Here is a 15,104-nt window from a genome sequence, read left to right on the forward strand (position 1 = left end):
TTGGTTTAACGTACCAACGCTCTACATTACCTACGTATCTACGAATAATTTCTTCAAAAATAAAAATGTAAATAAATGAAAAGTGAAATAATATATCGATGGGTGATCGGCAGAACATCTTAAGCGACACTTTTTCAAAAAATGCGTTTCTTTTTTTTACGTAATGAACAGGGAAAAACCATGATGCACAGCCTGACAAAACGGCTTAAGCGAGTTTTTAACATCGAATGAGAAAGCAAGAAGTACATTTTATCTTAACTGTTTAAGAATTATTTTAGTGACCAACAAATCGTCCTAAGACATGCCCAGTTCCCAAATAATCATTGTATCTTTCGTTACCAAGTGGCTCATAAGATAAGAATTCCGGTTCTTAAGATAAAATTTATGGTTGGTGATATTTATTTCGGGTCCTATTCCTAGTAATAGACGATAAGATAATCAACTTTTTTTCTGTTTACAGTTCATAGTAATTCATTACCGGTACAGAAATTATCAATCATTGTGAATTTAGTTTAATTTTACGTACAAGCACAATGGTATTAAAACAGCGATAGAATCTATACAATAATGCTTATTTAAACTCTTTTGCGCTTTTTCTCTTAACTAATTATTCAGTGCAGGTGTTCTTGTCGTAATCACTGAACGTCTATTGTTGTAGCATACTGCACACGAATAAAATCAGCACAGTAGTTTCCTTACTATGCTATTGGAATCAGTACAGTTTGTGACTGAAATGAGCAGGGAAAGGATTTATATGTAAATACATATTTACTTATTAAGCTAATATAATTTATATTTTGCATTATTTTTATGTTTCACAATGTGTAGGGTTGAAAAATCCTACTTTTATTTTCCATATTTTTCCATATTTTAGAGTTTAGTACATATTTTCGTTAATTTCCATATATTTTCCATATTTCATATAAAACAGTCCATATTATATTAGGTTTAACAATAAAACAAAACAAAATTCCATTAACTTTTAAAAATACATTTCAACAATAGAGATTTAAACACATGTTCAGTAATCCCTTTAACATCAGAGTTATTTGAAAATTAGCAGTCCTATCAACAATGGGAAAGTAAGTTACAAAACTGTATTAATTTAATTTAAAATTTTTAACAGACTTCAGTTGTGCAGCTCAACAGTTAAATGCCAGTCAGAGTACACATAGGTTCAGTTTTGTAAATCATACTATAAAGACGGTAAATATGCCAAAAGTACGTCATTCAGTCAATTTAAAATCAAAACTAACAAGTTACATTTCAGAATTTAAAGAAGATAGTTTATCAACTGACAATAAAATATTATTTTGTAATTTGTGTCAGTGTGCAGTATCATCTACACAAAAGTTCCTGGTGCAACAACACATTACAACTAGTAAACATCAGGCCAACAAACAACTAAATTCCAAGCAGAGACAATTGTTTTTAACACAACCAACAACATCGAATGTAAGATCTGAGTTTAACATCGACCTGTGCCGTTCTCTCATCTCTGCTGATATTCCTCTCTACAAACTAAAGAATAAGGTCTTCAGGGAATTCCTTGAAAAATATACTCAACATACAATCCCGGATGAGTCAACACTTAGGAAGACGTATGCTCCATCCATCTACGATGAGACAATACAGAAGATAAGAGATGAAATTAAAGATAGTTCAATTTGGGTTTCCATTGATGAGACTCCCGACAAAGAAGGTAGACTTGTTGGTAATGTAGTTATCGGTTTGTTAAGTGAACAATATTCTGAACGAATTCTTTTACATTGTGATGTTCTAGAAAAGTGCAATAACAAAACTATAGTTAAACTGTTCAACGAAGCTATGGGTATCCTGTGGCCAAAGGGTATTATGTACGATAATGTGTTATTCTTTATTAGCGATGCTGCCCCTTATATGGTCAAAGCTGGACAAGCATTATCTGTTGTATATCCTAAATTGACTCATTTTACTTGTGTGGCGCATGCATTTCATCGTGTGGCAGAAGTGGTCAGAGACAATTTCCCTAAAGTAGATTTGTTGATTTCATCAGTGAAAAAAGTATTTCTCAAAGCTCCCAGTAGAGTTAACGTGTTGAAAGAAATGTACCCTGAAATTCCATTGCCACCAAAGCCAATTTTAACTAGATGGGGTACATGGCTAGAAGCAGTTGAATATTATGCCGAACATATAGACTCTATTAACAATGTTCTCCTTGCATTGGACTCTGAAGATGCAGTCTCAATTGATACTGCGAAAACAGTTACCTGTGACATAAGTGTGAAGAATGACTTAGCTCACATTCAGCATACATTTTCATGCATCATAAAAACGCTCAAAAGTCTCCAAAATAGGCACCTTTCACTATCTGAAAGTTTTGAAATTATAAATAGTACTGTGGAACAACTGAATCGTGGTAGAGGTAAAGTTGCAGATGCAGTAAGAGCTAAGGTGGACACTGTACTTTCAAAAAACCCTGGATATGAAGAACTACAAAAGGTTGTTGCTGTGATGAGTGGTGAATCAACAGTGAAGATTAACTTGGACTTATCCCCAGCAGACATTGTGAAATTGAATTATGTGCCAGTTACTTCTTGTGACGTCGAACGCTCTTTTAGTCAGTATAAATCTATCCTCAGAGACAATAGAAGAAGATTCACTTTTCAGCACTTGAAAGAAATGTTTGTAACCTATTGTTATGGTAACAGACAATAAAAATTGTGTTTTGTTGAAACTACATTGGAAGATAAGGTACGTCCATTATATTTTTTGTTTAGTTTGATTAAAATGTACCAATATTTAACGTACATAGTCATTTTTTTATAATTTTAAGTCCATATTTAATTCCATATTTTGGTAAAAATCCATATTTAATTCCATATTTTGGTAAAAATAACTACATATATATTTACATATTTCATATATTTTTAGTCCATATAAATCCGTTCCCTGGAAATGAGTAAAGAATTAACTTTCCTAAGTAGAGGAAAATTCCTCGTCACTTTGTCTTGACAGAACAAGAAAACAAAAGAGCAGACGATCAAAGTCATTTGAATATTATGTGGTAATAACCTTCAAATATGTGGAAATTAAAGTTTGTCAGAAACTTTTGCTGGCCACACTAAACATTTCCCAGATAACTCTTCGCTACACCAGAGTTCAGTCAAATGATTTGAATTTTTTGCGGATAAGATGTTTTAACAAATAGCCATCGATATATAAAAACCTATGTTTCATCTTTCCACATGATCAATAAGAACTAATACGAGTATTTAATAAGAAATGATCATAAGCGCTTCATACCAGGGCTGTAGAAAGAAGGGCTGGCTCAATGCTTTGTTGTTCAGCTTGCCGCCTTGAGTCTCTCCCTCTAGTCACCTTCTATAGCCCTGGCTTCATACCCCTTGGTGTGTAAACAGTGTGCAAAAATAATGCCAATTTGTCGCACGCGAACCATTCTGGCTTGTATAATTCAATAGTTCCAGCCCCACTTCTTGTACAGTTTTTGACTTTCATCGCCAACTTCCTGTAAGTAGCCATCAGATGTTCCTTCTTCCTTTTTAGCTCTTTCAAAGAACACTCAATGCTTGCTTAAATTACTTTGAATTCGTTTCCAAGCATCATAAATCTGGTTCCCATCTTTATGGTGTTTATTTTGTGGATTCCATATTCGCTAAACAATCTACAACAGGTCGTCGGAACGTGTGCACGAGCCGCACTCAGGCTCGTCGTCCGTCGATCCGCAAGCCTTTGATGTCCGAGCAACATTTCACGGGAAAGGTCGAGCCAACTCGAGCCACCTCGCGCAATAACGCGTCTTTACGTTCCCACGGCGCGAGGATTGACAAATTTCAGACCAGGTTCGACAAACCACGCGCCGTGGGAACAGGGCTTTAGCTCTTTTCTGAGAACATTAATTTCTGTTAGGAATTGGACGTCTACGTAATATTACACCTATACAACTGTTTAAAATAACTTAAATAAAAGGACCTCGTTAAGTAATTAACTGTCACGTGATTTCCTTCCTTTCTACTACCCTGCGACATAACCACTTGGACGGACAGTAGATAACATGTTTGAGTAATTTTATCTTTTCGGATAGGGCAGAAATGAAGATTGAATTTACAGTACGTAAGGTACTCTTTTTATAGAGTAGGTACAGCATGGTACAACATGAGTTACTGGTACGAAGGACGAAACTGGTAATTGGAATTACGTACAATAATGTATAGTGCGATAATATGCACATTAGAACTGAAGCCTGTATCGAAATGAACGGCCACCATTTTAAAAAATGTGTTTAAATATCTATATTATGATTATTTTTCAATTTAGCTTCATTCTCTATATGCTAATGTGCTATAGACAGTAGGCCTGTAATATACACTGCATAATGAATATGTCCGCATGGACAGCTCAGTTCGTGAGTAAAAACACTCATTGTTAATACTGTACTGTATTTTGATTAAACAAAAACCTAATGAAAATTATCTAATTCAGAAGCGTGATATTTCCTAGTTCACGTAAATGGATTAACTACTTTTCTTTCCCTCCTATACCTAGTAAAGTGATTTGTTTGTATATTACGCCAGTATCATCGAACTCCAGTCGTGGAAGGGGGTAGCAAACGGTGTTTTCCGATTTTCAAACGTTGGTCCAAAGGTATAGCCAGGTTAATATTAGAAATGTTAGTAAAAATAAAATGATGTCCCTGTACTAATATACACATCGAAGTATCACATTTCGTGTATACACCAGTAACTTCTTGTGAAATTGAAGAAGTTTCCCGAAGTACAGACTTGCTTATCCGAAAAAAAGAAGAAGAAATTTTAAAATATACATAGTCATTCATCATAGACTTAATGGATTTAAAGATTATTGCTGAATATCAAGTCATGAAGGAAATGAAGTTGATTGTTTTATATGTCTGAACAGAGATTATAGATTTTTCATTTTGAAATTCCTGTAATATTTTGTTTATTGTAATCATAATTTACTGTGAAGGGCTATTTTTAAGCTTAAACAATTATGTATGTTTTTCTTATAATACAAAGATTTCTTAAAACAGTGTTTTGTATATGAATACACTAACTTGTTTCATAAGCTGACTGTACAAGTTTACACACGCTAATTACGGTAGTTGGGTCCTTGCCGCGTCGTTCATTGCACACTGAAGTGGAGAGCGTAGGCATGTGCTCACTAAACTTGTAGTTCAATGTGACCAAACACTGGGCTCTACTTATGACTGCCATTCTGATGCAGTTGTCCACATGAGAATCAATCGGTTTCGGCATTTGTTTTTGACGAGTTTCATGGTAGGAAAAGATTACTCACATAGATTGAGATAGATTGCCTGTAAAGCCACTCGTACTAAAGCAGGACTTTTCTTTTGCCACAAGGGACCAGACAGAAGCTGGTCTTGTCGCAGTCACATTCTTCAGTGACAAGTCACTTTGAAATGTTTATCTGATTTTTAATTTTTTAACTAAGCAATGTTATGAACCTTGTAATCAAAACTGTTAACCAAGTAAGGGTGCAAGCTCTCAAAGATGCTTGTTCTGAACCCTGACAGATAAGCTCAATTTGTGGCTATGGTAACCTGCTTCTTCATACAGAAGTTCGCTGGCTTGGCAGATGACAAGTACTGCAGCGGTTCAATGAGTTGTTACCAGCAATAGTGTTGTTAAAAATACTTTTGAGTATCCTCAACTTGACTCTTGAATAGCTTTGAGGCTTTGCTTTTCTAGTCGACATAACAGAGAAACTCAATGAATTAACTTTTAATCTTCGGGACAAAGAGAAAATTTTGGGGGAGATGATGTCAGATATGTAAGCATTCTCCAAGAAACTTGAATTCTGTGAGAATAAACTCAGGAGAGGAGATTTAAAACGCTTTCCTTGCTTTAAAGGGAGTATTGAAAATGAAAACGCTCCTAATCCCTACAATAATATCAATCTTATTTAGATTCTCTTCACCTTGAAAAGAAAGTTTCAGCATCGGTTCATTGGCTTCAACATCAATGTTTATGAAAGGAGATGAAACAAACAGCACCAGAGAGTCAATTCTGATGCAGATGTCCAAGTGAGATGCAGTTGGTTCCCGCACTTGTTTTTGAACACGAATTTTGCTGTGAAATTATGTAGTGGTAAGACACAAAGTTCGAAAAACTATAATCTTTTCTGCACAAAGCAAGGACACCATTATGAAGGCCAGTAAAAGCTGGTGCTCCGTCTGTTGTGATACAGTAGCGGTTGGTGGTCAAAATAATGAGTGTGCTACAATCTCTATATCGGCTTACTGTATAGGCCTACACTTATATGTATTTATCGTAATTTGACACTCGCCTAGTGACGAAATATGAAGTCCATAAGACGTTCCTTCCTACTGCAGAACTTGTCAATTTCCCTGGTGATAAATTATCCATATTGAACATCATACGCTTTTCTAGTGACAGTAGGCCTATTGCAAGAGCAGTGAGACGATCCTGGGACATAGTGTTCCTTAAAAATATTTTTATGCGTTACAAGCAAGAAAAATATCTTTCTGGTTCAGCAGTGTCATTGGTGTTGTAACCAAGATATTTAACAACTTCGTTACTTCACAGAATGGATCCTGTAAATTGTTTGAGACTACGTATTGTAACAATTGAACATCCATCTATATTTCGAAGTCTGGTCTTTTCCGTATAGAACTCCAAGTTGTGTCTTTAACACTCTTTTGTTCAGTATAGTATAGCTGTTGACAGCAACTTCAAGTTCGCGTTCAGGAAAATTATGCGAAAAAATGTAAAACATTTTGCTGTTTAACAATTTTGTTGCGTCTAGGTAGCTTAAAGACTGGAAACGGTGGATAGCTTTCTGAATTATACGGTCACATACTTCCTTGGCTTCAATTTTCTGGGATTCTGTTTTCCGTCGCTTGCTGGCTGATTTAGGAGGAACCTCATACAGGTAGATGGCAGCAGCAGTCGGATACTTGAATTACCAAATACCAATAGTTCCGAGTTCTTCCACAAAGAAGCATTCTTTCGTTACGCTTTACTTTTGCAATCTCCAAGCTGTGTCGTGCTGAAGCTGACTACAGCACTTCCCCTCGTAAAAATAGCCAATCAGAGCAGTGATTTCAGCTTCGCACATGCGTATAATTGTCTACATTTTCATTTAAAGTTCTGAGTAGCACAATAAACCCCCTGTGGCACCAAAGAGCGAAGAACGAAGGCTAAACACTCTATAACGCGTCATGAACATAACCACAGGAAATGGTCAAATGACAGACGGGCCGTCACTGTTGTGATACCTACAAGCTTGTCGAATAGAATATTTTCGGAAGAGGTGAATTCTTGAAATCGGAATAAATAACCTATCCTGTTTCGTATCCCTTCAATGGAATAATTTTCCAGAGTTCCTCTTTCACTGAAAAGTCACTGAAGACCATTCTTACAAATATTGCTAGTTATGCTGTATCAATAAAATATATATTCATCGAACTTAAGTGAGAAATAACAACAGTTCTATGAGCCACTTTTCAGTTGTGAAATCACGTCACCAGACATAATCTCTACTTTCCTTATAACAGAATCCGCTGAAACTCTACTCATTGCTTAAACCAAGTAGTAAAATTTAGTCACTCGAAAAGCAAATAACACAAATTATTTTTATATTCATGTGTGCTCCATGTCGCGATCGACTTCGAAGGCCCGTGCAATCTGACGGTAGTTCGCGATCGATAGTTTGGCGACCACTGATTTAAAGTGTTCAACAAACTGATACAAAGGAGTAAATAAGAAGTACTGTTGTGGAAAGCGTATGCCGGTAAGTAATTTCCACAAGAAAGGGACATTTTGGAGCCCCATTTCATCTTTAAAAATCCGGAACAGAGACTCAAAAGAAAAAGCTGTTCCGGCTGGTCACCTTAAGTTACTTTTTTTATCATTTTCTTTAATTGTAATTATAATTATTATTGATTAATTACGTACCTTTTAAAATTATTTTTGTCCTATTTAACCTTACTTGGTTTCCAGGCATCATTTAACCCCTTTTTATGTTTACATTGCTCACTTAAACTTTGTAGGTTTTATAAGATCACTACGGGATGCATGAAACGAACATATGTGTTAAAATATTCAAGATTATATGAGTCGTCTAGTATTAAAGTCAGCTACATTAACATTTTTTTCAAATTGAGTTAATGCAGTATTTGCGATTTCTGTACGTTTTTCTATAGATCTGTGAAGAGTTAAGTTGCAAAATGGGTATCATTCTGTTTAAATTGAAGGTTGAAATTCCTGGTTAGGTGAAAAGTCAGCTACATCCACGTATGTAGATGTTGTGTGAGTTTTAAAGAAGTAAATTTGTATTTTTTCCTTAAATATAATTACGTGTATTGAACAATTTTGTATTATTCATACGTGTTTCACTTGAAGTAATAATTAGGCTAAGCAGTTTATAAAGAATTTGGTTTGGTTATCATAGGTATATATATATTATCGGTTAATCGATGTGAAGTTCGCTGTTACGACCCTTATCCTCTTTATTAGGTTCCTGGTTGATAGTATATAAACGTTGTCAGGAAGGAGTAACGTTCTGCAGTTGTTACTGTGTTGAAGTCTTGCCCCCCATGTGACAAGGAAGAGCCCCCATCCATCCTCTGAATCACTGTATAACATAAAGCGAAGAGTGTCAGAAGAAATTTGTAAATTTTCTTAACTGAACTTTTAATTAATTTATCTGCGTCCTGAAGAAACTGAAGGAATTATTTCTGACTTGAAAGTGAGACTTCAGGAATTCAGAATATTAATTTTATGATCAAAATATACGGGCGGCGTGGATATTAATTTTTCCATTTTAGCGTTGACTTGTTTAATGAGAGTTCCAGTGTTGAATTCTAGCACTCTGCTAAATGAAGTTCCAAGATATATTTCTTCATCTTTATCTAATGAAGGAATAGTGTAGTTGAAACTAATAATTAAAGTAGCAGATTGTATAGCTCCTTTTTGTATATTGATACAGACTGACTTTTCGGTATAGATAGATCAACTTTATTGTCAGAGGCAAATATGCATAGACATTGTCAATAAAATACATTAATATTTTAAAATTACAATAAGTCAAAAATAAAATACAATATGCAAGAATTCAAAGGCCCACATGATAGATTGTGATACCTGTTTCTGAATGTCTTTATACTGATATTTTTGTTAGTTCTCTGGCAGCAGTCATGTTTCATCCTATATTTTATCATCTGCACAGAACAAAATATTCAATTTATCCTGTGTGTTAATAACTATTTGCGCCTCTACACAACAAATGGTTTCGTTCATCAAATGACTGATATATTAAGGAAAAGAAAATGTCATATCCGAAGTAATTTTTGTTATGTGTGTGTATTCAATGCCTACCCACTTCACTTGTGTGATTCGGGTTAGGACTGTAATCCATTTTCAAGTTGCACACGACTTCGGATGGCCACACTATGCATAATATGTATCTGTGTTCGTCAAAGTATGGTGTAGGGAATGGGTGAAGATGGTGAAGATGATGAAGGGAGAAGGGGAAGCTCAGTGTCGGCACGTAACCTATTCCTGTCGAAGAGCTCCGAGTGGGCCGCCATGCTTAACGCCTCCGTCCGACGGACGAACCACTATCAACAGTGACATATGACTTCCCTTCATTTGCATTTGGTAGAGTTCTTTGATTTAACCCAGGCATATTGGTGCACAATCTAGATTAGAAGTTGTGCACCACTACCTCTCCTAGTCACGAGGTAGATAATTTTACGAAAATCTCTGACCACGCCTAGAATCGAACCCGGGCCGGCTAGTCTGGAGACAGGTACGGTACTACAGAGCTAGCTCGGCGGAAGTTCTTTTTATTATTGTCAGCTCAGCTAGACGGAATCCTTCGTAATACTGTATGTTTACACTAAAGTGTCCACACCTGTGGAGTAACGGTTAGCGCGTCTGCCGCGAAACCAGGTGGCCCGGGTTCGACTCCCGGTCGGGGCAAGTTTAGGTTTTTTCCGGGGTTTTCCTCAACCCAATATGAGCAAACGCTGGGTAACTATCGGTGCTGGACCCCGGACTCATTTCACCGACATTATCACTTTCATTTCATTCAGACGCTAAATAACCTGAGATGTTGATACAGCGTCGTAAAATAACCTAAAAAATTAGGAGAAGGTACAGTTGCACATCTCTATCCCATTGTTAATATTAATTTAAAATGAATTTCGTTGTAAAAATTTCAGAATACAGAAGAAGAAGAATGGTTTGCAAAACGAATGGAACAAATTGTGCAGGAAGAGCTTGACAATGACATGAAACGACAAATAGCCACAGAGATGCTGAAATCACAAGCCTTTGATAATTTCCTTGCCACCAAATTTGTAACTGTGAAGAGGTATGGAGGAGAAGGAGCAGAAAGTATGATGGCCTTCTTCCTAGAGTTCCTTAATTCATCAGCAAGAGGTACTGTATATGGTCCACTATTAAGCATGCTAATCGAGCGATAGAGATTCGAGACTGTGTATGCGAATACTACATTCTTACTGAAGTTTTGTCAGACTTCCTAGGAGAAATCTGAAATACGTTTCCCCCCCCCCCCCCCAGATAAAAAGTTTTTTCCTTCAAATCTTAAATTCGGCGTTTAGTTGCAATTTACAGGATCTACATAATTTATCTGAAAGTATTCCGTTTGGATTTCAGTAGGAAAAGTATTTCCAATTTTTTTTCACAATTATTTGTCTCTATTGATTTCATGGAGGGTACAGTACAGTTGTCAAAAAAAAAAAAAAAAGTGGCCGCACTCGTGAACAGCGATTATTTTCTAAGTCCACTTCGGGTCACGGCGATGTCACACGATGCATGTGCTTTTAGAAGCAGTTCCGGAATTATGGAATTATTCCATATCTGCGTCTCGTAGACCAGCGGTAGAATGCTCGCTTCATGATTCGAAGGTTGTGACTTCGGGCCTTGTTCGAGTTTTCATTTCATTTTTTAATCGTTCTTTAGCGATATAAGTACTGTATTATTCAAATTATCATTTATATTCTATTATCGTTCTTTATCGATATGAATAATATTCAAGTTATTTATATTTTATCGTTCCTTTAGCGATATAAATAATATTCAGGTTATAATTTGTTATATTCTGTTATCGTTCGTTAGCGATATAAATAATATTCAAATTATAATTTTTATTCTGTTATCGTTCATTAGCGATATAAATAATACTCAAATTATCATTTGTATTCTGTTATAGTTCGTTAGCGATATAAATAATATTCAAATTATCATTTGTATTCTGTTATCATTGGTTAGCGATATAAATAATATTCAAATGATCATTTGTATTCTGTTATCGTTCGTTAGCGATATAAGTAATATCCAAATTATCATTTGTATACTGTTATCGTTCGTTAGCGATATAAGTAATATAAATTTAATGTTAGGTTTAGAACTATACAGCTGTCTAATGCAAGTATTAGTTTTTTCTTCTTATATTGTTATATTATTACATTATACTATCCTGTAACATAATAAATCGGAAAGAAGTCACCAGGATTTGAGCCTGATACGTTGACATTCGAATTCCGACTTTCCCGACATCCCCGACATCCGACGTCCTTACGTTCTTCCGACTGAGCTATGTCATTTACCTGGTATTAACGTAATTCAACGTATTGCCAGAGACACTACAACTGAATATTCATTTAGATTATATTCTGAATATTTAATAATGATATAAAAAGGTTACCTTTATGAAAATAATATTTGTAGTTGTAATACCAGCTGCAACAGCAGCAATGATTAAGGACGTATTGTGTGGATACAGTTCAATACAGATCTTTCGAAAACAAATTACGACACTGAGGTCGAGATTATAAAAAATTATATTCTTCTTAACTCTGGTGGACTTTATGTTTGAAAATGATATAGTTATTAATAAGACTCTAACAAGTATTTATATTATTATTTCCTAGTTGAAGAATATATATTTTTAGTATAATGAATGTTTTGCTATTATTTTAAGACCTAGGTAGAGGCTAATTCTCTAAGGAAACAAAGACGCCATTTCTGCCTGCGACTTTGACTGACATGGCTCCACAAAGAGGTGCAGGAACGAAAGAAAGTATAATACGGGCTGTGATTCATCTTGGTTTTTCAGCATCCGAGGTAGGTAGGCGTTTCAACGTTTCTGAAACGAGATGGGTGCAACATTATCAACGCTTGGCAATTTTTGGCCGAAATGCTGGGAGTGGTAGAAGGAATATTTCAATATCACAACAGGACGCCAGATTAGTGGCAGAGGTTGAAAGGAATCCCTTTCATACCGCTGCTACTTTGAAAGCAGTTGTTAATTTCCTTGGCCAGGATTAGACCGTGAGAAATCGTTTAAGGGCCGCCAATTTGAGATCTCGACGTGCCATTCCTAGGGAAGTTCATAAGGAAGAGCATATAGAAGAGCGTTTAGTCTTTGCATTGGGAAATGGTGATCAGGATTGGAAAAGAGTAATCTTTTCTGAAGAAGTCACCTTTTCTACTACAAAGGAAGGACCACTCTTGTATATCGTCCTCCTGGTACCCGATTTGACCACAGATACGCTGCCATGCGTGCCCGCAGTGGTAGAGTATCTGTGTCGTGTTGGGGGTGGATTTCTCGTCATGGAGTGGGCACAATCCATCACATTCGCGGGAAACTTAACCAGCACAAATATCAATGGTTGCTGGAACGCTATATGGTTCTTCATGCTAGGTTTTTATATCCTGCTGGAATTCTTCAATTTCAGCAGGATAATCATCCAGTCCACACATCTCAATTGATTCGGAACTGGTTTGCGAGCGGACAGGACATCGAATTGATAGACTGGCCTCGTCGCTCTCCGGACGTGAACCCTTTGGAGAATATGTGGGCCCAAGTAAAGAAGCATATGCGGAAAAATTGGCCCAATCCCCCTCCAAGACGCCCTAATAATTTGTGGAAACTCGTCTAGTATGCCTGGGATGCCATGGCTGAGAACAGTCGGTATTTGAAAACACTAGTCTATTCCATGGCCACTGGACTGAAAGATGTGATCGAGATAGCCTAACTATTGATCGTGGCTTTTTGTTTGTTTTTTTTTTAACTTAATTGTTTTAATTTTTTAAGGCAGACGCCTGTAAGTTTGTTTTGTTTATGCCACGAAAGATATTCTTTCTTTCCATTTGTAGCCATAATGTCATAATAAATAATGACAAAGTGATGACATAATACATTCATGAACCTGATGTTAATTACTGAAACAGTCAGAAAATTAGATTGTGTTCGAACGCACGACCTTACGAACACTTGCCCGGAACGCTACCACTAAGCTACAGATTAATACGCAGGCAATTTCATTCTGACTGTAGATATCACGCCACGTGGTCCAACAACATATAACATCGCCTGTCTCCGAATTGTAGCGGAGATACCCGAAGGGAATTTTGTGTCTAGAGAGCGGCCACTTTTTCTTTTGACAACTGTACAGAACAAATCATACCAATTAAGACAAAAATTAACTACATACTAGAGGAGAATAATAATATAGATAAATAAAATTGGAAATATCTGTCAAGGCTGAATTCCATTTTAAATATAGTTATCTGAAAATCGATAATATCCAACTAGTAGTCGAGGGATAAACATAGATGTAGTTGGAGAGGCCGATGCATAATTGTGAAAATAATATTTTTGCACAATCGTGTTCTTTCTGCATTCTTACTATCATTGTTGCATGCCATGTAACTTGAAGATACAACAAATTTAATTGTTACTACGGAAACACTGGAAATAACAGTGCAGTAAGTAAGTAAATTCTCTACAAACTTGAGATACAGTCACTTGTAAATTAAAAAAGAACTTCGTATAATACAATAGCTATTTATTTATTTATTTACTTACTTACTTACTTATTTACTTACTCATTCATTTATTTATTCACTTATTTACTTATTTATTTATTCAGTTATTTATTTGTATTTATATTTATTTATTTACTTCTTATTTATTTATTTATTTATTTATTTATTATTTGAACAATTCATACACATAAAAGGCAGTCGCATCCAACAAATAATACAAAACAATATAGAAACACGGTCACCTAAAAAATTACACATTGTCATTAACAAAATGACAAACGTTCAGTTCAAAATTATTACATAACTAAAATATATAATAAATGAAATAAAGATATAAATTATGATTGTGGAAAAATAATATGCAATACAGGGCGTTAAATGCATAACAGAGACTCGGGAATTAAAAAAACTCGGCGCAAGGGTCTCGTTTTTTCAAACTTTTCCTCGCCTCTGTTATAAGAGAGCACTTACCAACTTACAAGGAGAGGTTGTCAGATCGATGTCACAGTTTTATATGGGAATTTTTTTGGTCAAAATAGAGCAAAAATAAAAAGACCCGTGTCTCAGCTTTCTCTCCCATAGGCTTTAGTTCTCCTGAAAAAAAAAAAAATATATATATATATAATATTAGGGCAAATGTTCCAATATTCCTATGTATTGAAAATCCAATTTAACATTATTGAAAAACTTGGATATTTTTTTTTTTTTAGTTGATAGAGAATAAAAAATCGAGAGCTACATGTCTCGGTATTTTCTTTAATATGATCCAGATAAGCCGAAAATAATTTTTAGAAACTCCGTAACAGGGTTGTACGTAGTCCCTTCTTGCAAGCATAGACTCTCATTGTAAGTTATACCAAATACTCTCTAACAATAATACTGGAAAGCTTCCCTGTTTAGCATTGCAAGCAGCGGCGAAAAGTGACTGTGCTGCTATCTAGCGGCTTGGATTGTTGATACGCACCGTGCGGCGTGCTGGGTTACGTGAGGAAAAGCGGAGAAGTGTGCATTTGTTGTCGATAAGAAAATGTAAAGCAATAGCATTATTTAGAGTCACAATGTTCACAATATTTTTAATTAATAAGAAGTTACAAAGTTATTGGAACAGAAATCAAACGACACGATTCTCGAATTTTTAAATGTACGTAGTCTAATTATGATTTAGTTGTGCATGTCTTTAGAAGCTTTCATACTTCGCCTATTTCGTTTCATAGCTAATGGTTAACCATTTTATTTCTGATG

At 35.5% G+C, this 15,104-nt stretch overlaps 1 protein-coding gene across 5 annotated transcripts in view; it reads left to right on the plus strand.

The window, feature by feature from the left end:
* The window catches only part of LOC138705069 (2-oxoadipate dehydrogenase complex component E1), a 201,279-nt gene that overhangs the window by 43,087 nt on the left and 143,088 nt on the right, over positions 1-15,104 (plus strand). For all 5 annotated transcript variants that reach the window (XM_069833664.1, XM_069833665.1, XM_069833662.1 and 2 more), the window contains one exon: positions 10,229-10,448. In XM_069833664.1, coding sequence (XP_069689765.1) covers positions 10,262-10,448 — 187 coding nt within the window. In that variant the 5' untranslated portion in view covers positions 10,229-10,261. The remainder of the gene's footprint in view (positions 1-10,228; positions 10,449-15,104) is intronic.

This window comes from Periplaneta americana, chromosome 8 (assembly GCF_040183065.1).
Source record: "Periplaneta americana isolate PAMFEO1 chromosome 8, P.americana_PAMFEO1_priV1, whole genome shotgun sequence".
NCBI classification, from domain to species: domain Eukaryota; kingdom Metazoa; phylum Arthropoda; class Insecta; order Blattodea; family Blattidae; genus Periplaneta; species Periplaneta americana.